This window comes from Felis catus, chromosome D3 (assembly GCF_018350175.1).
Source record: "Felis catus isolate Fca126 chromosome D3, F.catus_Fca126_mat1.0, whole genome shotgun sequence".
NCBI classification, from domain to species: Eukaryota; Metazoa; Chordata; class Mammalia; order Carnivora; family Felidae; genus Felis; species Felis catus.
In genome coordinates, this window is record NC_058379.1 from 77,076,326 (window position 1) to 77,103,711 (window position 27,386).

At 47.8% G+C, this 27,386-nt stretch overlaps 1 protein-coding gene and 1 long non-coding RNA gene across 13 annotated transcripts in view; one reads left to right on the forward strand and one right to left on the reverse strand.

Annotated features, from left to right (window-relative positions):
• ALPK2 (alpha kinase 2) overlaps window positions 1-27,386 on the reverse strand; it is a 152,837-nt gene that overhangs the window by 67,791 nt on the left and 57,660 nt on the right. For 10 of the 12 annotated variants that reach the window (XM_045042420.1, XM_045042418.1, XM_045042413.1 and 7 more), the window contains one exon: window positions 8,225-9,959. In XM_045042420.1, the coding sequence (XP_044898355.1) occupies window positions 8,225-9,959 (1,735 nt within the window). Of the gene's footprint in view, window positions 1-8,224; window positions 9,960-16,105; window positions 16,246-25,680; window positions 26,559-27,386 lie in introns of those variants that run through there. The other 2 variants (XM_045042423.1, XM_045042421.1) reach the window with 2 other exon arrangements.
• Window positions 3,231-26,685, forward strand: LOC102901384. Its single transcript, XR_890942.4, has 4 exons — window positions 3,231-4,863; window positions 16,173-18,701; window positions 21,786-22,517; window positions 26,557-26,685. It is a non-coding gene; the product is annotated as an uncharacterized LOC102901384 (long non-coding RNA).

Genomic DNA, 27,386 nt, shown 5'->3' on the forward strand with positions numbered 1-27,386 from the left:
ATTCTGTCCCTGCTGCCTCAGCACCCTCTGACTTGCCTAACTAAAGGGCTGCCAGCATTTCCACTCAGTTATCTTGTATATTTTTAATATGTACCATGGCAACCATTGGCTAACCTGAGCTGCCTCCCTGCACAGTCCAAGTGAACTTCCTGGTTCAAAAAGCACCTTTTTTTTTTTTTTTTTTGCTTTTGGTTCTGGCTTTAAAATGACCTGTTCATGAAGGGACCTGTGAGGAATGCTGTTTTTCTCAGGAGCCCTGACAATTTAAAGGGTGTGATTTTGCAGAATATGGGGGGTTTCGGGAATACATATATTGCACCCAGAGCAGCGACATCTGAGAGTGTGGAGAATACCCACGGCCTGTTTGAGACGCAGCACTCAATAACCTGGCGCTTTGTTCTTCAGCTAAGATTGGGGGAAGTCAGGGGCAAAGGGCTCCAGAAATCCCTAAGAGAGCACTTTCATGAGGTGTGCAACCTTTAGCTCCCTGTGGCTCTGCTCTGTGGGTCTTCAGCCTGGAACCTCCCGGGGGACCCTTCCACTAAGGCCTCCAAGTCTATAAGCCTGAGCCCTACTACCCTAGACTCACTGAGCTCAGGACTCCTGGGGGTCAGGCTTAGGCATCTGTACTTCAAGCAAATAGCAGGGAAGGTCCAAAGCCCAGCCAAGACTCTCAAATGTGGCAGCACAGAGAATCACCTGGGAGCTTTTAAAACCCCCAATGCCCAAGCCACACCTAGACCAAATTACCTCCGAATCTCTGAGACCTGAACTCAGGAAACGGGATGTTTAGGTCCCAGGTGACGTCATGTGTAGCCAGTCAGCCAGACCACTGCTTGAGGGTCTTTTCTTTTCTTTAAGTGTATTTATTTATTTTGAGATAGAGAGCAGGAGCAGGGGAAGGGCATAGAGGGAGAGAAGAGGGAATCCCAAGCAGGCTCTGACGTGGGGCTTGAACTCAGGCACCGTGAGATCATGACCTGAGCAGAAATCAAAAATTGGACGCTTAACCAGCTGAGCCATCCAGGCACCCTGGGTTTTTTCTGAGAAAGAGCTCCTCTCTGTACACCAGGGCTTCTGGAACTTCTGTGTGTATAGGAATCACCCAGGAATCCGGTTAAAATGCAGATCCTGATTTGGCAAGGCCGGGCAGGGTCTGAGATTCTGCACTTTGACAAACTGGTCTGCAGACTGCACTGTGAGCAACAAGGCTGTAATGACTTTCCATTGATTATTTAACAATGACTGAGTACGGGCATTAGCTGACCTGCAGGTGCACGGCAGTGATGGTATTTGGCAGAAATGGCACAGTGGACTTTGTGATGAAAAACAAAACAAATGTTTGGAGCTCCTGGGTGGCTCAGTCAGTTGAGCGTCTGACCTCGGCTCAGGTCATGATCTCCCGGTTCGTGGGTTGGAGCCCTGCATCGGGCTCTGTACTGATGGCTGGGAGCCTAGAGCCTGCTTCGGATTCTGTGTCTCCCTCTCTCTCTGTCCCTCCTCTGCTCGTGCTCTCTCTCTCTGTCTCCCAAGAATAAACAAATGTTAAAAACAAAACAAAAAAATAAATGTTTGTGTTATTTGCTGGGTCAACCATGGAGTCGTGCTGACGAGAGTCCTGACTGCCACGTGCTAAGAGATGAGCAGTTATAAATGTCTGTCTTCCTGTCGTCCGCAGAGAGCTGGCTTTCTGGAGTCTGTTTTAACAGTTGTTATTGGGGGTGGGGGGGCGGGGGAATAAATGCATTTTATTTTATTTTATTTATTTATTTTTTCAACTTTTTTATTTATTTTTGGGACAGAGAGAGACAGAGCATGAACGGGGGAGGGACAGAGAGAGAGGGAGACACAGAATCGGAAACAGGCTCCAGGCTCTGAGCCATCAGCCCAGAGCCTGACGCGGGGCTCGAACCCACGGACCGCGAGATCGTGACCTGGCTGAAGTCGGACGCTTAAGCGACTGCGCCACCCAGGCGCCCCTAAATGCATTTTATAATGCAGATGAATTTAAATTTCGGGTTGCTCTATCCCAGGTATGAAAACTACATTACAAGGAGGTTGAGATTATCTATTTTCCTATGCTAAAAAAAAAAAAAAAAAAAAAAAAAAAAAAAGGCAAAAAAAATTATTGGAGGGCTATGTGTCCTGCCTATCACCGGATGGCCACGCACATTTCAAGCTGTCATATACTGTGTCATCCCTGCACCACCTGCTTAGCTACTAAGCTGAACTCAGATGAGCATGAAGTTTCCTAACAGTTATCACACGAGCCCACGCCGGTGATAAATTTCAATAGATTTTCATGAATACACTCACACACAAGTAAAACTGAGAAAATCTGAAAAAGATCACTAGATAGTATCAATATCAGTATCTTAGTTTTGATATTATGCTACAGTTTTACAAAATGTTACCATCGGGGGGAACCTGGGCAAAGTAAAGTGCACAGCCTTCTCTCCATGTTGTTTCTTACAACCGTGTGTGTGCACCTACCATTATCTCAAGGAAGATTTCAGTTAAAAAAAAGGCATAGGGGCACCTGGCTTACCCTGGGCACTTGGGTAAGCATCCGAGGTCGGCACAGGTCACGATCTCACAGTCTGTGGGTCAGAGCCCTACATCGGGCTCTCTGCTGTCCGCACAGAGCCGGCTTCAGATCCTCTGTCTCCCTCTCTCTCTCTCTCTCTCTCTCTCTCTCTCTCTCTGCCCCTCCCCCACTCACACACTTGCTCTCTCTCTCAAAAATAAGTAAATATTTTTAAAAAAGGTATAAAATCACTTCCAGCCAGCCCTTGATATGCTTTCAATATGGGGGGAAAGGACAGAAGTATTAAGAAGGTAAATAAAAGGGGCACCTGACTGGTTCGGTCAGTAGAACATGTGACTCTTGATCTTGGGGTTGTGAGTTCAAGCCCCACATTGGATGCAGAGATTACTTAAAAACAAAATCTTTGGGGCGCCTGGGTGGCGCAGTCGGTTAAGCATCCGACTTCAGCCAGGTCACGATCTCGCGGTCCGTGAGTTCGAGCCCCGCGTCGGGCTCTGGGCTGATGGCTCAGAGCCTGGAGCCTGTTTCCGATTCTGTGTCTCCCTCTCTCTGCCCCTCCCCCGTTCATGATCTGTCTCTCTCTGTCCCCCCAAAAAATAAATAAACGTTGGGAAAAAAAAATTAAAAACAAAAAACAAAAAAACATCTTTATAAAAAAAGCAAAATAATAAACAAAATAAAAACGATAATGCTCATTAAATGCTAACAGCATAATAGGTACTGCGATCCGCCTTTCATGTTCAAGACTTTAATCTTCATAACACTCTACGAGCCACTATTATCATGATTGTTATTATGATTTCTGTTTTCTGTTTTAGATGAGGAAACTGGGTCTGGGAGAGCTTCGGGAGTTTTTCCCAAGGTCATGGGGCCAGAAAGCAATAGTAGAGGACCCAAACGCAGAGTCCACTGCATGACACGGAGGATGAGAACAAGAATGGAAGGAGAAGTCACAGTTGGGGATGAGGACTGTGCTTTGGGGTGGGGGCAGGGAAGGCAACTTGAAGCACTTTGCAGGATGTTGGCCTCGCAAGATGAGAGGAACTGAGCTGGCAACAAGCCGAGCGAGGCTATTTCCAGGCAAGAAGACAGAAGAAAACACTGCACGTCTGGGAGAAGGCTTCATTTACCCGCTGAAGAAAGCGGCGTGTTTGTCCGCTTCGCCGCTCAGAGGTGGATGGGAGCAATATGGCAGAGGGTCTTGAATGCTAGGGGGATGTGGTAAGGTCTTCCTGGATCTAATCAGCAATCTGTAAAAGCTAACAAGGCACCGATGAGGCCAAGGTTATATGTGAATCTCCAGCATTCACAAGGGAACCCAAGTGCAAGGTGTTTACGGTTTAGTACAAAGTAATCGATTCCCAGGGCCAAAAAAAGCAATGGGAAGCAATGGGAAGTGATTTGGAGAATTGGTATGTGAAGGGAACCAAAGAGTGAACACCAAAGGCCGTAAAGTGGTTGAGACCAACGATCTTTATGGAATCAATGGAATTAAATCTAGTTCCGTATGGCTGCTAGTTCTTTCAATTATTGAGTGCCTACCGTGTGGCCAGCACCATTCCCAGGACTTGGGATAGATCAGTGAACAAAATACAGTGACCAAACTCCCTGCCATCAAGGAGCTCACCACCTTGTGTGCTTAGTGCTGATTCCCGATCAGGAAGATTCTTAACTCTCAAAACCTAAGATTCCACTTTCATACTGTACTCTTCAGATCCCATCACCCCAAAGAGAAATGCAAATCTCTCTAGCGTGAAGCTGGGCAGCGATGCAGAAAGACAGACACAGCACTTCTGACTCAAGAGCGAGGGCGATCTTACCGCCGGGTGGTTACAAGGAAACTTAAGATGGGCAGGGCGTCAAGACTTGCCTCTGAGCTGGATCATAAAACCAAAAGCAAAACCAAGGTGAAGGATTGGCCGTGTGACCCTTGAAGACGATTCAAGTTAGCCTGGGGTACCCTCTCTGCTTTCCACTCCCCAACTGGGATTAACTTTGGAATCTTCCATAACTGTAGAGAAACTGGGGGCTCTCCAATCCTAGCCTGGGTAAACACTACTTCAAGACAAATCGGAATGGCCTTGCACTGTAAAACCAGGAAAGGCAGATGGGAAATAAGTCCACTCGTTTAGGTAGGAGATATTCTACAATATAGCCTTGTTCTTAGAACACAGCAGAATGAGAGGTCTGGGATTTTCCTCAGAATTGCTAAAAGCAATCTACAGATGAAGAGAAACTGTTAAACGATAAGCTGATGGTCATTGTCTCTCCCCCCTCCAAAAAAAAGAAAGAAAGGAAAAAAAAGACACCTCAAGGTAAGTGAATCAGGCAAGAGTCAAGAGTGGGCAGATGTATTAACATGACCCCCAACCAAGGATTTCTAACATTTCAAATCTCAAGTTCCCGCAAGCTTCAGTTGTCTGAGAATAAATGTCTCAAATGTCTTTTTGTCTTAGTTATAGGAAGATTCACCAATTTTTTTGTGTGGTATTTTAACAAGTTTGATTTCGCTCCTAGTGACCTTCTCATGCTTTTGCGTCACATCTGCAGTGATATTTAGGCCTTTGGTGGAAATTTGGCTATATTGTATTTGCATGTAAGAAACATGGGCCTCTTCCACAGTGAGACTACTGACTTTTTGCATGGGTCAAAAAATGGGCACTCACTGTGCCACAGTCCCTGTAGCATTTCCCCACTTTTCTTTTTTTTTTTTTTAATTTTTTTAATGTTTATTTAGTCTTTGAGAGCAACAGACAGAGCACGAGTGGCAGAAGGGCAGAGAGAGAGGGAGACACAGAATCTGAAGCAGGCTCCAGGCTCTGAGCTGTCAGCACAGAGCCCGACGTGGGGCTCGAACTCATAGACCGGGAGATGGTGACCTGAGCCAAAGTCAGATGTTCAACCGACTGAGCCACCCAGGCACCCCTCCCCACTTTTTGTTAAGGAAAAAAAAAAAATGCACAGATACAGAGGTACTATTTCTTTCTCTCTTTTTTAAAAAAATATCTATGTATTTATGTACTTTAATGTTTATTTTTGAGAGAGAGCGAGCGAGAGAGACAGAGTGCGAGTGGGGGAGGGGCAGAGAGAGAGGGAGGCATGGAATCTGGAGCAGGCTCCAGGCTCTGAGCTGTCAGCACAGAGCCGGATGTGGGGCTCGAACCCACGACTGTGAGATCATGACCTGAGTCAAAGTCGGGCGCTTAACCAACTGAGCCACCCTGGTATCCTTATTTATTTATTTTTAAGGGGAGGGAGGGGTCGGGGGGGCGGGGAGAGAATCCCAAGCAAGCTCCACGCTGTCAGGGCAGAGCCCCACGCAGGACTCGATCCCTTGAACTGTGAGATCATGACCTGAACGGAACACAAAGAGTCAGACACTTAACCGACGGAGCCCCACCCCCCCGCCAGGCGCCCCAGTCCTATTTCTAACTTGGGGCTGCACAGAACTACTCTTGAATACACAACTTGCACTCACACTTCTGGCTGCCCTTGAGTGACAGGCCAGCTCTGCTACTGGGCACAGCAAAGTGAGAACAGCCCTCCTACCCGCACGGGGCAAGCTTTCTAGAGAGTCACTTAGCCATGCCACAAAACACAGGACGCACCTCAGACCTCGAGCCGAAAGCAGGAGTGGTGAGTGCGTGTGAGTGCAGAAGCAAGGGTCCCACAAGAACTCTGGTGGCCACAAGGATGTGCATGAGACCGTCGACTGTGGTCCCGGAGATGGCCCGTGTTATTTAGCTGCATTGGGCTTGCCATCCCCAAGACTCCGGTCTCAGATTGCAGTTAGGGGCACAAGCCGAAAATGACAAAGGGGGCTCCTTCCTTAGCCTCCCCTCCTTGTTGGCAGGTGAGGAAGCTAGAACCTGCCTCCCCCAGTGGTGGGTCTAAAACTAACTTTGTCACTCTCCTCTTCCTCTCCACCTGCTCCTCGTTGGCCACTTTACCCCCTCTCCCCCACCCCGAACTTTTAATAGTCAAGGTAATTTGCCCAATAAAATGCTCGATGTGGATGAACAGTTGTAAAAAGGTACTTATCTGAGCCAGGAAGAGCATCTGATGATTAGAAAAGGAAACGCTATGTTTATTGACATGAAAAAATTAATACTGCAACTTAACTTTGTATTAATATTTTGCTAACCCACGTCCATAAACTTATCCTGGGTATGCATCTGTGCTCATTGGCGTGCGATCACCCCAGCGGTATGCGAAACAACCACATAGAAGGGGCGCCTGGGTGGCTCAGTCGGTTAAGCCTCCGACTTCAGCTCAGGTCATGATCTCACGGTTTGTGGCTTCGACCCCCGCGTCGGGCTCTGTGCTGACAGCTCAGAGCCTGGAGCCTGCTTGGGATTCTCTCTCTCTCTCTCTCTCTCTCTCTCTCTCTCTGCCTCTCCCCTGCTCATGCTCTCTCTCTGTCTCAAAAATAAACATTAAAAAAATTTTTTTTAACCACCAAATAGTATAAAGCTGGCTCTCCTGCATAAAGTATAAACATGACTTTTATGTGACAGAGTTTGGCCAGTGGGGCAGAATGATTTGCTCAGGAAAAAGCTACCTCAGATCTGGAGATTTTTTGATTGGCTATTTTAGGACTAGGTCTTTAGAAACCAATGTATTACATGTTTACTTTTTCACAGAGTTCAGTAACTGAATGCATTTGGGAATATTTCATTTTCTTTGGAGAATGCCTGATCTATAAAAACAATACTAGGTTCCTAAACTATGAAGTTGGGGGGGAGGGAGAACATAGTCAAGTAGGATGGTAAAAATAACTGATTAATAACTTGTCTTAGGTAGTTATTTACAAAAATAAAATCTTGGCCATGGTACAGCATTAGTTCAAAGCCCATTTGAAATTAAAATACCCTTTAAAATTAAAAATACAATAAATCCATATATCATGCACAATGTCTTTTGTGCATTGATTGTTGCCATGAATTTAATTCCATCTCTTTCAAATACACCCCCCCCCACCCAATCAGGAATAGAGTAAAACAAATTTACTTCCAGGCAGTATTTTCTTAGCCTCTTTTGTATTTGCGATCTCAGGAAAACAAAACAAACATTGGTTCGAAAATCTACTTTGATTTTTCGGCACAGAAAACCAATTCTGTCTACTTTTCCCAGCACCACTAAGTGAATTCTACAAATCATTTAGACCACCGAAACCTCTCATTTTACTATGAATTCTGATTCCAACTAGCACTTCACATTTTTAAAGTGCTCCCGAAAACTGACTCAGGCGAGTTTTTTTTTTTTCCTTTTAAAGTCTACACCCAAAACATTTGCTTGCAAAACTTTCTGAAAAGGGACATTGCCTGGTGAGACACATGCAGTAGACAAAATATCAAATTTCTTTTTCCAGCTGTCCAGAATCCCATTAGTGCCTCTTGCTTCTATCTGTCTTTTGCTATAATTAGGATGGCTTAGGGTTTATTTGGGCCTTTTTTCAAAACCAGATTTCCTTCTTACCAGCAGCAGCTGTCATTCACAAATACCCTAATGGTGCTGGGAGACTTCTTGTGATTTACATTGTGGTACGGCGATCATAATATGAAGTGAAGAGAAACCCCCCCCCACACACACACACACACACGCACACACGCACACGCACACGCCTGCACACACAAATACCTTTCATCTAGTAATTTTTGAAAAGAGGAGTCTTACCTGAGGATGAGCACTGCCGTCTGGAACCCCGCTTGTCTCAAATAGGGTACTGACCAACACCCCTTCTCCCTCGAAGTTTGAGTTCCCTCCTTGGCGGGGTGGGCCCAGGGGAATTCGCAGGGTCTTTGCTTCCTGCTCTGCTTGGGCTGGGACGGCACATTCTCCTGCACGGAACTGGGAATTCCAATCAACAGCTTTTGCTTTGGCATGAGGACTGTCTCTTTTATCACTCTGGGCTACTGGGCGCTTAACAGGCTCTTTGGGATAGAGGAGATTAAGGGTGTCTTCTGTTGTGCTTTCTTTCAAGTTGGGGCTCAGCTTCTTGGGTTCTCCTTCGGTTTCTGACCGCCTCACCCCGGCAGGTATCTCGGAGCCCCTCTTGCTCAATGAAACCTCGTCCCCTACTTTTTTCTCGGCTGCAATCTCCAACCACTGGTCCACCCCTGAGTTTTCTAACTCACCAGACAGACGCTTCATCGCCGTCTCTGTCACCGCTTTATCCATGTTTAGCAGATTGTCACTGGTGAATTCCTCTCCTGCTTGGTGGCTGTCTCTGGTTTCTCTTTGAATTCCTGGATAATCATTTTCAGCGGCCTCAGAAGCAGTGGGTAGTTTACATCTCGCCTGGTCTGTCACTGTAGACGTTACATCCCGGTGAGGCCCCAAGGTCAGAGTCATCCCTGTTTGCAGGGATGAGGGACTGTGGGTGGAGGCTTGGCTGCTCCTCACCCCTACTTCTTGGGGTTGTGAGTGATTACCGCAGAAGCCACTGGTGGCATCCATAGGCCCCATGTCATCTGACACCCGAGGCCCACAACCCATTTCACTGAGGAAATGCTCACGCCCACCCGGGCCACACGAACCGAATTCCATCTCTTCGTCGTTGCTTTCTAATAAAAAAACCTGCCCAGTCCCCTGCAGGTCCCTTTGCCAAACTGCATTAGAGTAATCCGTCATAACGTCGGAACATTCCAGATACTCTAGGTCATCATCTGAAAACTCCTCGGTGCAGGTTAGGGTTATCTCTGGGCAAAGTTCATAGTCGCTGTCAGAGTCTTCGCTGGACCCCTGTGGGCTGCCTTGCTGCTGAATCGTGGCCCTGTCACCTGGGCCATCGGATGTGGCCACCACCGCCAGCGGTAGGCTGAAGCTAATGTATTTCTGCACTCTGGGATTCGGATGACCAGACTTGAAGACGTCCTCAAGAGGGCCATCACTGTTTAAGGCCCCATCCACTGGCCTTGATCCTTCGGAATGCACTGCCCTGTGGCAACACACATGTTGCTTATCGGGAATACTACTTGATTCAGAAAAAAGCCACCCATCCGCAACTTCCTCCGTGCTATCTGGATCACGAGCCTCTTCGGTTCGCCTTGCTCCTTTAACATCCAAGGGATTTTCAGAACCGGAGGCACCAGTGTCATTATTGGCCAATAACCGGAGCGAGCATGAACAGCCGAATGTGGAGGACGCAGAGTCAGCTGACATGGGACTACCTGAGGGGACACTTTCTTCGCCCCTACGAGGATGTTCTTTCTCATCAAGCTGGTTTGCTTCTTCCTGCATGCTTGACTCTGTTGCATGTTTCCAACCCGTGTCCCCGCCATCTTTGGGGTTCGGGGAGAGCTGTGGGTTCTCTGCTGAGCACTTGACTTCAAGGGAAGCAGAACAGCAGATCATTCCAGAACAGTTTTTAGCAGAGATTTGATAAACAGCGGTGTCACCTGGGGTACAGCTAGGATGAAGAAAACACACTTGGTAAGTTGGCCGTGTTTGGATGGGCATGCCAACATTCCTCACATCGCGGCACAGAAAATGACCATGGTTTTTTGCTGCACACTCAAGGAGATCTGTGATCTCCCTGGAAAGGGGCTTGTGGTCAGAGTCAGCCAGCTTCTGAGTCCCAGCTGCCCTGGAGCTGAGAATCCAGCAAGCCCGGCATTTTCCGTTAAGACCTTCCCCAGTCTTACCCCAACTTGAAAAATGATGACAATTATTCAGACGAATGGGGAAACATCTCACACTCCAGTTTCTCCTTCTCTCCTTTTATTTTGAGTCCTTTTTACACTATAGGAATTTGAAAAGGCATTATTTTCTGGAGTGAGACATTGTACACAAGTGACTGAAGTATTCGACCTCAGGCAGTGGACAGCATAAGCAGTAACTGTTTTTAAGACCATGCTAAGAAGGCATGGTTCTTTTTTTTTAATTTTTTTTTTAATCTTTATTTATTTTTGAGAGAGACAGCGTGAGACTCCAGGGGAGGAGCAGAGAGAGAGAGGGAGACAGAGAATCCAAAGCAGGCTCCAGGCTCCGAGCTGTCAGCACAGAGCCCGACACGGGGCTCGAACTCACGAACCGCGAGATCATGACCCGAGCCGAAGTCGGACGCCCACCCGACTAAGCTACCCAGGCGCCCCTAAGAAGGCATGGTTCTTGCCAGGAGGCTATAAAGACGCCACACTGGGATTATGTGTAGGAAGAATGTGCCCTTTCCTCTTCATTTTACATGACTATGGGGTCTAAACCATGACCCATGAACCCCCTGGCCAGAAACCCATGCCCACATGCCATCCTGACTGACACAGACCAAGCCAGGTGCTTGGCTTTGGCCCAGCAGGGACAAACTTGACTCCTGGATCATGTTGAGCCTGCTCTCCCTGCTCCAGGAGGGACGGTGCTCCTGTGTCCCCTCCCTTTACTGACTGGAGCTCCATGGAACCTTGAACCTAACAGGCTTTGCTGACCTCTCCTGCTAGGGCCTTTCTCCGGGCTCTGCAGTCCCAGGAAAAGCCTGTTGCACTGGCTTTATAATTTGCACTCATAGATCTCATTGGATCTCAGTGTAGCTGTGACATTGCTGGCCTCACTCTGCATTATCCGGTGCAGAAGTAAATGAGCATTTTCAGAAGGCGGGAGCTGTGGGTTGGCTCAGAATTAGAAGTGATGTTTAGATACTTATTGCCTGATCTGTGTAAAATACGCACACACATCTAACCCAGATGGATCAGTGTTAGACACTGGATGGCACACCGTCTTCCTTATTCTCCTTCTTCTCGCCGAAGGCACCCCTCTGTCTCCCTAAGCTCACATGTGCTCATAAGCCCTCCATAGTCGCGTGTGCTCACATATGCCTCATTTTCAAAACACCGTACACTAATTCCAATTTTCTTAATATCTTGCCCTTTTTTGTAATCTGGTTCCCAAGTAGAAGCCACACAGGGGTGGCTGAGGGTCACCAAGCTGGACCCACAGCTGATATTCAGATTTGCCCTGGGCAACAACACCGGGAGACTGAAAGTTAGGGTCACTTTCTAGAGGCAACAACACCTGCTGCTCCTGTATACTTCACGAGGTCATTCTGAGGTTCAAATGAGAAAATCAATGTGAAGGGGCTTCATAAAGCAGAAACTTTATGCTACATATATGCTAAGAATGTAGAAGCTCTGGGGCGCCTGGGGGGGCTCAGTCGGTTAAGTGTCCAACTCTTTTTTTTTTAATTTTTTATGTTTATTTATTTTTGAGAGAGAGAGAGAGAGAGAGAGAGAGAGAGAGAGCATAAGTGGGGAGGGCCAGAGAGGGAGGAAGACACAGAATCCAAAGCAGGCTCCAGGCTCTGAGCTGTCAGCACAGAGCCCGATGCGGGGCTCGAACCCACGAACCATGAGATCATGAGCTGAGCCGAAGTCGGCCACTTAACCGACTGAGCCACCCAGGTGCCCCAAGTGTCCAACTCTTGATTGCGGCTCAGGTCATGATCTCACAGGTTCATGAGTTCCAGTTCCATGTGGACGGTGAGGAACCTGCTTGGGATTCTCTCTCGCCCTCTCTCTCTCTGGCCCTTTTCCTCCCCCCCTCTCTCAAAATAAATAAACTTTAAAAAAGAATATAAAAGTGCTAAAATGATAATCATGTGATGTGATAGAGGTATTAGCTAACGCTACTGTGGCAGTGATATTGCAATATAAATGCATCAAATCAAAATGCAGTACACCTTAAAACATACACAACGCTGTATGTCAAATATAACTCAATTAAAAAAAAGAAAAAGAAAAAGGATGTGAACGTGCTAAGACCAGATTACCTCTGGTTCTCAAGAACTGTGCAGAAGAATCACCAGGAAACTCTATTGAAAATTCTTGAATCAGAATCTGTGGGTAAAAGTCCTGAGAATCTTCTTTTAAAGATCCCAAATACAGGGGCCTGGGTGGCTCAGTCAGTTGAGCATCCGACTTCAGCTCAGGTCATGATCTCATGGCTTGTGAGTTTGAGCCCTACATTGGGCTCTGTGCTGACAGCTCAGAGCCTGGAGCCTGCCTTCGATTCTGTGTCTCCCTCTCTCTCTGCCCCGCCTGTGCTCTCTCTCTCTCTTTTAAAGTAAATAAACATTAAAAAAAAATTTTTAAGGTCCCAAATACATTCTGCTACAAATTGTCCTTGGTCTGCCCTTGGAGACATCCTCATCACTTATGCTTGGGTCTCTTCATTTAAGCCAAATTAAGGCTGAACAAAGAGAAAGGGGCCTCTGCTGAGCTCCACATGGCCTATACCACTGCCTACACGCCTATTTTCCAGTAGTTCAGGGAGACCTGGCCTCAGCTAGGAACTTACAAGGAGCATCAAACAGTACCATGGGCTACTGGAAAATTCTAAGTAGTTGGGTTGATTTCCTGATTTATCCAGACCAGGATCTCTATGCCAGAGAAACCACCTGCCCTGAAAGTACCAGGACTTGTGTGGAAAAAACAGAAAGGCAGAGAAGAAAGTAAGGTAGAGAGATCAAAGGACCAGGTAAGAAAGCAGTAAAGGAGGGAGCACCTGGGCGGCTCAGTCAGTGAAGCATCTGACTCTTGATTTCAGCTCAGGTCACGATCTCAGGGTTCGTGAGATCTAGCCCCGTGTTCGGTTCTATGTTGATCATGGAGCCTGCTTGGGATTCTCTCTCTCTCTCTCTCTCTCTCTCTCTCTCTCTCTCTCTCTCTCCCTCTTTCCCTGCCCCACCCCCACCAAAATAAATAAATAAACATTAAAAAAAAAAACAAAAAACAAAACCTACTAGGGGAAACAATCGAATTTCTGTGAGAACCTTGTCGGTCACTTCTGGGCTAAGTTGCTCCGTGGAGACTAGAAGAGCAAGAGAAGCTCCAAGGAGGGGACTTCGGTGGGGCGCCTGGGCGGCGCAGTCGGTTAAGCGTCCGACTTCGGCCAGGTCACGATCTCGCGGTCCGGGAGTTCCAGCCCCGCGTCGGGCTCTGGGCTGATGGCTCGGAGCCTGGAGCCTGTTTCCGATTCTGTGTCTCCCTCTCTCTCTGCCCCTCCCCCGTTCATGCTCTGTCTCTCTCTGTCCCAAAAAATAAATAAACATTGAAAAAAAAAATTTTAAAAAAAAAGGAGGGGACTTCGGTGACAGCAGCTGAAACGGTGTGAGTAGGACTGGGCTTTAGAATCTTTGCAAGATGCTGGCAGAGTGACCTGTGTGCCCCACAGTGATTTGACAGGAATGCAAAAACATCCCGGAAGAAATTCCCTGAACAATTCATTGCGTTCCCTTCTTGACTGTCTTTCCTTTTGGCCAAAGGAAGCAGCAACATTCCTGACTTGCTGTGAAAGTCTTGCCAGAATGACTCTACTTGCTGGAATACTCTTTGTTCTTTCTAAATTACTCATTTCCATATTAAAGAAAAAGAGGTACATGTGACCTTAAGTGGGTGGGACTTCCTCTGGGCTTGAACCCCCTGGGCTGGTCTAGACCAGAGGTTCTTAAATATTATGACGGCACGACCCCTTTCCACGCTCAAAAATAATTGAGGACTCCCAAGAATGTTTGTTTATGGGGTTATATATCACTATTTACCATATTAAAATTAAAACTGAGAAAAGTTGAAAACATTTATTCATTTAAAAATAACAAAAATAGGGGCGCCTGGGTGGCTCAGTCAATTGGGCATCTGACTCTTGATTTCAGCTCAGGTCATGATCCCAGGGTCACAGGATCGAGCCCCTCATCAGGCTCTGTGCTGAGTGTGGAGCCTGCTTGGGATTCTCTCTCTCTCTCTGCCTCTGCCCCTCTCCCCCCCTTGTACCCTTTTCCTCTAAAATAAAAAGTTTTTTAAATACCAAAAACAAACTCATTACGTGAGCATAAATAACACATATTTTTCTTTCTTTTTTTTTTTTAATTTTTTTTTTCAACGTTTATTTTTGGGACAGAGAGAGAGCATGAACGGGGGAGGGGCAGAGAGAGAGGGAGACACAGAATCGGAAAACAGGCTCCAGGCTCTGAGCCATCAGCCCAGAGCCTGACGCGGGGCTCGAACTCAACGGACCGCGAGATCGTGACCTGGCTGAAGTCGGAGGCTTAACCGACTGCGCCACCCAGGCGCCCCAACACATATTTTTCTAAAACAAAGTTACATTTCCTAAGAGTGGCATTGCTTTACATTTGTTCACACATCTAATATCTGTCTTAAAAACCAGCTGCTGCTTCCATGTTCATTGTGATACGATACATTGTTTTGGTTGAAATACATGAAGAAAATCTGGCTTCACGCAGATATATACTTGGAAAAGGAAGGAGTATTTTAATAGTCTTTCCATATGATTGCCAATAATCTTCTCTGAAACTGAAGTGGGTGCAATGTGGAATCTGAAAGCCTATCAACTAGTTACATAAAATCCAATCATGCGCCTTTACCCACTAGAGAGCTCAAGAGGAGACGTGAGCAGACAGACTAGTCAATGAATTCGAAGGTGATTGAGATGATCCGGTCTTCAGAACAGAAAGAAAAAAGAATGGAGAAAAGTGGGCAGAATCTCAGAGACCTAGGGGACACCACCAAGCTCGCAACATGCATGAAGGGAATCCCAGAAAGAGAGGAAAGAGGCAGAAAGCATGTCTGAAGAAAGTGGAAGTCCTTAGTTCAGAGAAGGGACTGCAATGATCGCTTAAAAGCTTGGATTTTTTTTTTTTAATTGAGGTGTAATTGAAATATAACATTGCATTAGCTTCAGATGTATATTGGCTTCAGACATACAACATTACATTAGCTTCAGATGTATCAAATAATGATTTGATATTTGTATATGTTAAGAAACGACCACAGTAAGTCTAGTTAACATCGATCACCACTCAGAGTTACAAATTTCTTTTTCTTGCGATGAGAACTTTTAAGATCTATTCTTAGCAACTTTCAAATATACAATACAGTATTATTAGCGCCAGTCACCATGCCATATATTATGTTTCCAGGACTTACTTATTTTTTAACCAGAAGTTTGTGCCTTTGAAAAAAGTTTGGGTTCTCATCACAAGCAATAGATACTATTAGTTTTCCTTGAGGTGACAGGCCTACTTTGTTTCTTTTCTTTCCTTTTGTTAAACGATTTTTTGTGTTTATTTATTTTTGAGAGAGAGAGACAGAAAGACAGAGCGTGAGCGGGGGAGGGTCAGGGAGAGAGGAATCCAAAGAAGGCTCCAGGCAGCGAGCCATCAGCACAGAGCCCGACGCGGGGCTCGAACTCACAGACCGCGAGATCATGACCTGAGCCAAAGTTGGACACTCTACCGACTGAGCCACCCAGGCATCCCTAATGTTTATTTATTTTTGAGAGAGAGAGAGAGAGAGAGAATCCCAAGCAGGCTCTGCGTTGTCAGCAGAGAGCCTGATGCAGGGCTTGAACTCACAAACCATGAGATTATGACCTGAGCCTAGGTCAGACAATTAACCGACTGAGCCAGCCAGGTGCCCTGATATTCTTTGAAATGCCTACATTTCAATCCCCACCATGACTGCACCCTCGGGTGGTGGGTTTTCACATGCATTACTTCACATATCTATTCATTCGCTATCCCAGTGACACAAACAAAACAGAATGACTTACTCCATGCAGGCTGCAAAGTGGATTTTCCGGCTCAGGTTTCTTCCCTTCTTCCTTTTGTCTCCTGAAGGTCATTCCCCTGCTCCCCAGAAAACTCTCCCCGCAGAATTAAAATTCCTGAAACTCAAACCATGCGATCTGACCAGACGCCCCGAAGACGGTTCGTGGGAGACGAGGCTCAAGCGTTTGGCTCGAGGTGAGATGTGGAATCTTCTCTGGATCTCAGGTACTGTTCTAGTTTACTATGTTCTCCACTTCCCAGTGGAGGAAAACAAGTTCTGGGAACAAAATGCCTGCAGTGTTTTCATCGGTGCAGCCAGGAATGCGGAGGTGGGGAGGCCTCCAAAGCCCCCGCCTTCTGTCCCCACCCCGTGGATTTTCTGAGCCTCTCCTGCCCATGCAGCAGGGAGGAGGGAGAGCGCTCTGCTCAATAAATACTTACACGATGACATCTGCAACCTTGCCAGGTGAAGGTCAAAATATTTTCTTGCACTAAGTGTCTGTATTGTATTACTTCCCTAAGTGCTACTATCGATTTTATTGATTGAATCATTCAGAATAACTAATGGAGTAAGAAGGGCTTGGGTTTTTTCATGCCCCAAACCTACGTTTGTTATAGAGAATTCTATATTATGTTATGGAAGAATTCTAATATTAGGAACACACAGACCTTCTTGATCGCATCTTCTGCAAGCAGCTACGTGTATTTCCAAACTGATGAGGAGTTTCCGCACGCATTTACCGATTTACTCATTTATCCAACAGATTTAATGAGCCACCAGCCCGAAGACTGAAAGGGGACTTGGAGCTGTGGCCCTCTGGGGCCTGCCTCCCTCCCCGCTGTGCCCTTCTTTGTTCTGCCCTGTCTCTCTCGGAGCTGACCCTTGAGGCTGTGTCTCCCGGGCTCCCAGCACCGCTGGCTTCTTGCTACCCTGGAGCACAGGGAGGCAGGAGATTGGAGAGGGGGGAGAAGGGAAAAGCCAGCCTCAGGTGGCATTTCTAATAGGCTGCATATACCCCTTCTGCCCTGTGACCCAGAACTAGCAGTCCTGCGGCCTCCCTTCGACGGAGCAGCCTCGGAGACGGCGACTTCCTGCTGACGTGAATCTCTGGGTGACCCCTGTTTGGCTCAGTTACCTATATAACCCCGCATTTCATGCTTGAAAATAGCTTTTGTCTTCCTGGTTAGACCCTGAATGATACAGAGATGATCTAGTTTACTGGAACTGAGGCCCAGAGGAGATGTGACTGCCTTAAGTCACACAGTTAAAAAAATGGTCAGAAGTGTCTACCGTGTGTGAGGCACTGTGTTGGCCTCCTTGTAGAAGACGGACGTGGTAAATTCCTAGGCCCTTGCTAGGAGCTTCTCATCCAATAAGAGAAATGGCCTATCTATACCAACAGCTATAATGCAGGACGGTGGGTGCAAAAGCTGAAGCAGGCCCAGGAAATACGCAGTAGGACTTTGGCAGGAAAGTTGGTATATGCCTGGGGTTGGGGAGGGGGCTGATCATTCCAGGCAGGAGGGACAGCCACAAGGTGAGCCGCTGGGAGAGTTGTGGGCTCAAAGGTAGAGCCACCGCTTTATTTATCATTTAAACAGGACAGTTTAGAGAATGAAAAGGGACACTATTGATTCACCGTGACCACAGGCAGAAACCAGGGCCATCCCAGGGAAACTGAGGCCGACTCAGGTAAATCAGGAGGTACGGTCACCCACCGGGAGTTGAGCAGGGGCCTGGATCATGGGACACTTTCCACCGCAGACTGAGGAGTCTGGACCTCAGGCCCCAAATGGGACTCCCTGGGAATCAGATCAAAGCGGCCATTTAGGGAGGAAGGGAAGCCATTCGGTAAGGTGCTCCCCACAAGTGCACGGTGTACCAGAGTGAGAATGGAGGGACCCCACTCTCCATACGTGACATGGCCTGTGGCCCCCGCTTGAGCAGGGACACCTCATTCTCCCATACGTCCTGTTGGACCTACAACAATATTAAGTCCCAGAGAAATTGACGGCACAGGACCTGTTTCCTTCCCCAGGGGAAATGCCAATTTTGCAGAGGGAGAAGAAGACTTTCGGGTGTCAAACAGGGAGCGGTATGCAGTTTGCAAACTCTAGCGTCACCGAATCCCCAAAGGCACAATCGAGGCAGGGAGTGCTTGTGGTGCTAGGAGGGGAGAGGTCAGGGTGGCCCCGGATCGTCAGACCTCATGCCAGGACCGTGGAACTTGAGCACAGGGGGAAGGATTACATTTTGGCTGGTGGGAAAGGGGGGAGGGCATTCCTGGCAAATGTACCAGAGCTGGACCGAGCAGGTCCTGCGTAAGGGACAGGAAAGAAAGGGCCCTGAAGGACAGGAGCAGTGGGCCGAGAGGCTCAGAGTTCCGCTCAACAGCATGGCCCTACTTTTCTCCTTCACCCAATTCTGGGCCGGTGAGAGAGGAGATTGCAAGGCCAGTATGACACAGGGGTTAAGGGACAGACTTCGCCGCAAGACGGCCTGGGTCCACACGCTGCCCATTCACCGTGTGACGTTGACAAGCTCCCGAAGGACAATACCTGTACCTACACCAGAGGCTGACATGAGGACGACGGCAGGTAATTACTAAAAGTGCTTAAAGCAGGGCCCGGCGCGCAGTAAACACCGACCCGGTAGTTCTCGGCTCTGGCTGCACATTACAATCACTCGGGATGCATTTTAGAAACAACAGGGCCAGAGAGTTTTTAGGGCAGCGAAGTACTCTGTATGATACTCTAATGGCGAATACATGTCATGACACATTCATCCAAAAGCATCGAATGTACAACACCCACGAGTGAATCCTAATGTAAACCACGGACCCTGGCTGATAATGATGGCTCACGGAGGCTCACCGATAGTTAACAACCGTAACACTCTGGTGGGGGGATGTTGACAGTAGGGGAGGCTGTGCATTGGGGGGCAGATATGAAAACTGTACTTTCTGCTCACTTTTGCAATGGACTTAAAACTGCTCTAAAAAATGCAGTATTTCAAAGGGGGAAAATACCAGGGTCAGGGCCCTACCAAAAAAAAAGCAATGAAGCAGCCTCTCGAGGGTGATGGGCTTTGCCATGCATATTTTTTAAAGCTTCCCAGGTGATTCTAAGGGGGAGGCGGAGCCCAGAAGCACCTAAATGAATCTTAGCTCTCGTATGGTCATGAAGGAGGTAGGGGAATCGGTAAGTTGATGGAAGAGGAAGTATCTTTGCCTGGGTATGTATCAGGCGTGATTTCTTGGCTGTATTTTGGCACAGAAGTGCTAAGCTTTTGACAGGCTTTTGAATCTCTGGGAGCCATGCAGGCTGACCGGATATTCTTTAAACGTTTTTTTAATGTTTGTTTATTTTTGAGGCAGAGAGAAACAGAGTATGAGTGGGGGAGGGGCAGAGAGCGAGGGAGACACAGAATCCAAAGCAGGCTCTAGGCTCCGAGCCATCAGCACAGAGCCCGATGCAGGGCTCAAACCCACAAACCGTGAGATCATGATCTGAACCAAATTCGGATGCTTAACTGACTGAGCCACCCACGCGCCCCAAAATTACCTGACTTTTTAAAACATTTTTTAATGTTTATTTATTATTGAGAGACAGAGAGAGACAGAGCGTGAGCATGGGAGGGGCAGAGAGAGGGGGAGACACAGAACCCAAAGCAGGCTCCAGGCTCCGAGCTGTCAGCACAGAGCCCGACGGCGGGGCTCAAACCCACAAACCACGAGATCATGACCTGAGTCAAAGTCGCACACCTAACCGACTGCGCCACCCAGGCGCCCCTGACCAGATATTCTTTAAATAAGAAATGAGCAAATGGACTTCCAAAGGGAAAAAAGCCTACAGCATTATTACCGTCAGGCTTAGTTAACAGACAACCAAACCCTCTTGGCAAAAGAAAACTCAAGCATAGCCGGAAATAGTCCCTACCCACCACCCAGGCTATCACAATGTCCAGAATGTGGCCAGAAATCTCAAGGTACATTGGGACAGTAAGAAAGCTCCTACATTCAGCTGTAAATCCGTCTATGACAGACAAGGCAGCTTGAGAGCAGGACCGAGGACAACATACCAGCAAACACTGGAGGACCCAGAGCTCTTTTATAAAAGCAAGTCAGCTTAGAATTTCTGAAAGACCAGCACTGCTAACTCATCAAACACCCGGCATGCCCCAGACCAAACTCTGGATTTTCCCACCCAAACCTGTTTCTTGTCTCAAAAAGATTTCGTTCTACCCATCGCTCAGGGGGCGCGCCTCAGAGTCCATTTCTCACCCCCGCTTCTGCATCCAGTCCAGCGGCAACTCCTGGCAGATGGATCCAGAACCTGGCGGCTTCTTGCCACCTGCTCCACGACCACCCTGGATTGGGCCACTTCGTCTCTGGTCTGGATTATGGCATTGATGCTGCGGGGGGGGGGGGGGGGGGGAGGGTCTTCCCCGCCCTGCCCGGTCTCCTCTGCGGCCACCGTGACCTGGCACGCTCCCATCTCGGGCTTCCTGCTGCCCCTGCTGGTCCCTCTGAGAACACTCTTCCCCAGCACAACCCCACCCCTCCCCCTCTTACCCTTCACACCTCTGCTTATAGCACCTCAGCAGAGCCACCTCCTGTCCTGAGACTCTTTCCCTCCCCTTTCCTCTTTGTCACCCAACACTACTGATTTTGCTGGGCATCGTTAATGCGCGACTCTTCCTCTCTCCCTGTCCCATGAGACCAGGGTTCACTGTGCTCTCTACCGGGTCCCCAGGGTCTTGATCGGCCCTGGCATACAGCAGGCCCTCCATTAATCCTTATTTTTGAAGGCAGTCCTCACGATCACTTCTTTTTGAGTTATACTTCAGCACACATGTTAGTAGATTCTGTTTTAGAGGACAGCTGTGCTGCAGGGAAATGCAGGGAGAGAGGGAGACACAGAATCCGAAGCAGGCTCCAGCCTGCTGAGCTGTCAGCCCCGAGCCCGATGCAGGGCTCGAACCCACAAGCAGCGAGATCGTGACCTGAGCCAAAGTCAGACGCTTCACGGACTGAACCACCCAGGCGCCCCTAGAATGTTTGGCTTCTAATCCTGGCTTTGTTCCTAACCAGTTGTTAAGAACCTGGATGAGTCCCGTGATCTCTCTGGGCCTTGGGTGATCTATAAAGTAAAAACCAATTGGGTCTGACCAATTAAATCAGACCTTCTGAGGGGTAGGACCTGAGTATCAGCATTTTTTAAACGTAACAGAGAGCCAGGAGCGGGATGGTCTGCAGAGCCGGGCTCCCCTTGTGTCACTGGGTACGGGAATCGCCTGGGATCTTGTTAAAACGCAGAATCCGATGAGGGCCGGGATGCAGGCAGTCTACCAAGCTCCGGGGCTGTGGCTACTGCGGCTGCTGCCGCTCTAAAATCAAGTTTGAAGGCAAGGTCTGCGAGTCACTTCCAGCCGGAGGACTCCAATATCTCTAGAGGGTGAAAGTCCCCTTATTAAATTCTCAGAAAAAAAAATAGCAGCTGTCACTTGACTTGCTGCTCAATTTGAGCTGAGTTCCCACTAAGCAAACGCCTGGCAAGCTGCCCCCGCAGGCAGGAATGTGGGTGTTAGAGCTGGTTTTGCTTATATATATATATATATATATATATATATATATATATATATATATCTTTTTTTTTTTTTAAACCAACTGCTGGACCCAGGCAGGGAGAATGCACGAAATCAGACCCGAGAAATTCTCTCTCAAAAGCATCCTGGGAGACCTGCGGTCAGGGAAGAAGCCATCACCATGTGACTATGTCTCTTTGTCTGCCACTCTGCCGGAGGCTTGGTGCTTGCTAGGTCCCGCTCTGTCATTTGGGCCATCTCACCATGCCTCTGCAGCTCTCCCATCGCCTGGGACCTGGGCATGAGCAGGTGGAGCCCCTGGCAGCCGGGAGGAAATTATCTTACAATTTTACTATTATTTCCTGGCTTCGCAATCCTCTTAAACAGCGTGGCCTCTAGAGTTAACAGCTGGCCGACCACCAAGAAGCCACAGTAATTCAAATCGCGTCCTCCCCGTTCGCATGGCTGCCCATGGAATGGTTCTGCAAGGAAGGATACAGTTTTCTCGACCCTGGGAGGGTCCCTGGATGGGTCTGAAAATTAAACTGACAAGGACGGATTCACATCTGCCTTTCATTTTTGAGGTATACTCCAGCACACACGTTAGTAGATTCGGTTATTAGAGGACAGCTGTGGTACAGAGAAAGGCATACACTGAATTTTTGCGTGGATGGAGGAGCCTTCCCAAGAGAATGAAGACCCAAAGAAGTGACGAGAGCAGGAGCCTTTTATACCTTTTAGACAAAGAACCAGTAAGTTTGTGAAGAATCGATAAGACAAAAGGGTTTGGGCTCGAGGTAGCAAGTGGTGAAGAAGTAACTAGGAAGGTAAGAATGAGTTTGACAAGGTTTGTATGGATTTCTTGGCCCCCAATTCCCTGTCTCTACTGATAAAAATGTCTTCCCTGGCCCTGGCACCAGAAATATACCCTTCGCACAGAAGTTTTATGACCTGTTACAGGGAAGAAAGGAGAGGAGGGTTGAGATGTGGGGCTCAGACCTTCAATAGAATAACAAATTCTGGTGGATCCTAACAATGAAACACTAAAAAAAACCAAAACCAAAAACAAAAACTGGTCGGCAATAAAAGGAATGAACTATCGACATACCAGAGGACACAGATGCTTCTCAAGATAATTATGTGTAGTGAAAGAAGCCAGATACAAAAGAGTACGTGCTCTGTGATCTCATTTATATAAAACTCTAGAAACCATGAGCTAGTCTCCGGTGATAGAAGGCCGTTGGGTTGCCGTGTGAGGATGAGTGGGCACAGAGAGGCAGGAAGGCTGGGCTGCAAAGGGGACATGGAGAAATTGTTTGAGGGTGATAGATACGTTCATCTTGATAATGGTGATGGCTTCACGGGTGTGTGTATGCATCAAAGCAAGCCAAATTAGACATTTTACATAGAGTTCACTGTGTGTCAGTTACACCTACGCAAAGCTGTTAAATGTACATATACATGCACACACACAAACACACACACATTATGTGAAAAATAAAGCGAGATAAGAAAGGTAGGACATGCTGGGGGCAGACAGTGCTATTGGTGGCTGGGTCAGAGAAGGTCTTAGTGCTCAGGGGAGTTGGAGCAGACATGAGAACTAACCATGGGGCTGTGTGGGGGGAGAACATTCCACGTAGAAGGAAGACAAAGTGCAAGGCCATGTGCGAGCAAGCTGCTAGACCTGACTCATGTCTCTGAGTTCAGAAATGGCTCAGAAATGAGTTAAGGCATCAAGATCTAGACAAGAGAATTGTCCCAAGGTTCATATACAGTTTTGCACCTGCCCTGACCACCCAGGTAGAGCCCATGTCTTTAGCCTGAGCCTGGCTTCTTCTTTTTTTTTTTTTAATTTGACAGAGAGAGAGAGAACGTGAGTGCACAAGCAGGGAGAGGAGTAGAGGGAGGGAGGGAGAGAGAGAGAGGGAAAGGGAGAGAGAGAGTCTTAAGCAGAGTCCATGTTCAGCAGGGATTGCAACGCGGGGCTCAAACCCACGATCCTGGGACCATGACCTGAGCCAAAATCAAGGGTCAGATGCTCAACCGACTCAGCCACCCAGGCCTCCCAAGCCTGGCTTCTTAACATCAGCTCAGGAATCTGCACCAAGATTCTCATTCAAGAACTCAGAGATCTGTTTGACCCCATCTTCTCTGAAATGGGCAGGCAGCCTGATTCTACTTGCAAATTCATGACCAAGAATGACTTGTGTCTGACAAAGTACGGACCTCAGAGTAGAAAGAATAAACACTTACTAAGCATCTGCTAAGTTCCAGGCACTGTTCTAAAAGCCTAATGTGTATTATCTCATTTAATCTTGACCCAACCCAGCAAGGTAGATACTATTAGTATTCCTATTTCACACGTCTAGCAACTGAGGCAGACAGAAGATAAGCAACATGCCCAATTAAGAGGCAGGGCCAAGACTTGACCCCAGGCAGTAACCCTTGAGCCATCCCTCATAAATACCCACACGGGGCCTCACAGAGTGTTGCAAATCCCTGATTCTTACTCAGTAGCCCCATATCTGCCTCCACTGGCCTGGTCTAGGCCTGTCCCCGTACATGGCTACGATGACTTCCACATTTAGGGAAATCTATGGACTGAGCTGTGTCCCCCTAACATGTCTATGTCGAAGCCCTAACTCCCAATGTGATGGTATCTGCAGATGTGGCCTTTGGGACGCAATCAGGGTTAGATGAGGCCATGAGACTAGGACCCTCGTGATGGGATTAGTGCCCTTATGAGAAGACACAGCAGAAAGCTTGCCCACCATATGTAGAGACACAGCAAGACAGCAGCTGTATGCCAGCCTGGAAGAGGGTTCTCCTCAGAACCCCCCATGCTGGTATCTTTATCTCAGACTCCAGCCTCCGGAACTGTGAGAAATGAATTTCTGTTGGGTAAGCCCCCCAGCGTGTGGAATTCCTGAGCTGACTAACGCAGTCAGGGTCAGGTGGACCAGGCCAGGTCCAACCCCCTCTCATGGGTCCAGCTCATTCTTGGGTTCATCTGGGGCTCAGGTGTGGCCTAGAGGAGGTACTCAGGTTGGCCTTCCCCACCCATATGAGGGGGGCTCGGGCTGAGGTCTGGGCTGAGAGTTTGAGATGCTGGGACTGGACCAACCTTGCAGGACTCAGAAGAAGGGAGAGGGCGATCCAGGCAGTTCAGAAGCGATTAGAGTCTGGAGGCAGGCAGAGAGGAGGTTCGGGGTCGAAGTAGCCCAGAAAACTAAGAGCAAGGCGAGGAGGGCGGGTGGAGGCAGAGGCAAGAGAAGCCCCCCGGTGTGATGGGGCAAAGGTAGAAGTAAATTTCATGGAAGCCCTTGGCTAAGTGCATGAGAGGCGGAAAATAGGGCTGTGCTGGCCAAGACAAAGACACATGTTCCCAAACCAAACTTTGTTCTTAGTGCCTCCCCACCCCCACTCCCAACCCCCTGCCCTGCACCTCTCCCTTCAGAGGTGGAGCAAAGCCCATGCCAGGACTCACAGGGCCTGACTGGTTCCCCTTTTTCCCTCAAGGAGCTGTCAGCCCTTGCCAAGTACCTTCTTTACGATGTCCCCCTTTAAAGAGGGAGTCGGTCAAATGATTGCTAATACTAACGCCGCGATTTTTCCATCAGCGAGACTCCCCATCGCGTCGATCATCAGAAGCGTTGGGTCACGACTCTATGATTACAAATTAAGACGGAACCCCAGTTGGCCCAAAACTCCCCTAGTGTTACTGGTCTGCTCTAAATCCTCAGAAGGTGTTGATGGAGTGGCATTTACAAAGATATTTAGCACATGTCCAATTTCCAGTGATGAGTGCACCTTTCGCTGCCCTGATGTCTTGGGAGGGGCTCTTGGATCAACCTGTCATCTGCTCCCAAACTAGCATTGATTTGCCCCGGAAGCCAGCACCGTGGGGGGAAGCAATGGCCCAAATCCAGCCCCCAGGAAAAGATGAGCGTCCCACAGTGTGGCTCCCACAACCATGCACACACTTACCTAACCAAAGTCAAAACCAGAATGTCAGGACAGGCTGTATATTCTCAGCATGGAACTATCACCCTGGGGACTAAATGAGAGTTTCTCATCAGACCCTCAGGACTCATTCAAGAAATGCTCCAGGCGAGGTCTGAGGAATGAGTGGAATGCTGAATTCATTCAAGAAGAATGCCATCTGGGTTCCGTGCTGGGAACACAGAGGCCTTCGGGGTGCCAAAAGTTCTCCCAGTCACCCTTAAGACATTACACCTACTTAAGCTCGAGGGAACACAAAGTTCACAAAATGCTTTCCTACCTCGGATAAAATGCCTTTTCTGTCTTAGCCAAGACATAACAAGATTCAGTCATCTTTATTTCTACCCCATGGTTCCTTGATGAAACACGTTAATTATATTTTATCCTCCGAGAGGGAAATAGCGGGGGGGAATGTTGCCAAACTCTGCTATCCTTCTTACCTCTAAGTTGCCCTATCTTTTTTTAAATCAGTTCCAAAATTAAGTTCATTGTGGGGCTATGTTCAAATTGCATAAAATAACTATTATTTACAGAGTATTCTAAATTCTTTGCACATGTTGGTTTCCTCCCCATACCAATCCTATGAAGCAGGTACTATCATTATCCCCATTTTGCAGATGAGAAAACTGAGGCTCAGAGAGGCTAAGTAGCTTGCCCCAGATGGTACAGTTAGTAAGATCTGGGATTTAAATCCAGACAACTTGGCTTCAGATCCTTGCTCTCCATGGTGCAAACAACCTCCTGTCCTTTGTGAGCGAAGTCGATGGTGACAATTCTACTGTTAACAGGATATGTGCCTTGAAGCGTTTCTTTCAGGAATAGAGATATTTTTAACTGATTTTCCTATTCTTATTTGCCCAGACTCTTTCTCGACCAACAACGCATGTGTTTTAGATGTTTGGCAAGGAGCTTGGTTTTCCCTGGGTGATCGTGTACAGGAAGAGGGTGATGACCTCCAGGAACCAAAGTCTTTGGCTCAGACAACAAGCACGTATTGACAACTCTTTGCTATACACCAGAGACGCTTCGGGAATATAACACAGTGTCCCAGCGCTCCTGGGGGCTGTCCACCTAGACGTGAGGAATAACTAAAAAGGCTAAGACATCATTAAAGTCACAGATTCCACCATCTAAAAAAAACCCATCCAAACAGGGTTTCGGGTATAAACATGTATGAGAAAAACAGCTTCAACTTCTCCGTGTGGGTCGCTGCTCACCTGTGAAATGTCCACGTCTTTCCTATCTTTGAAAATCCACCACTGGGGCGCCTGGGTGGCGCAGTCGGTTAAGCGTCCGACTTCAGCCAGGTCACGATCTCGCGGTCCGGGAGTTCGAGCCCCGCGTCGGGCTCTGGGCTGATGGCTCAGAGCCTGGAGCCTGTTTCCGATTCTGTGTCTCCCTCTCTCTCTGCCCCTCCCCCGTTCATGCTCTGTCTCTCTCTGTCCCAAAGATAAATAAACGTTGAAAAAAAAATTAAAAAAAAAAAAAATGAAAATCCACCACTGATTCGAACACTTTTCAAAACCATTCATACAAAACGATCCCGGCTCTAAATGCAGCTACTACAAGCTAGGGCAGAGTGATTCTTTCAGAGTAATTCTGGAACCATGCTGCTTGAAGGGAGCGGGCAGGAAAATGATATTAATTACTAACTAGTTAGCATTTGTTACAAGCCTAACGCGCACGGTGCT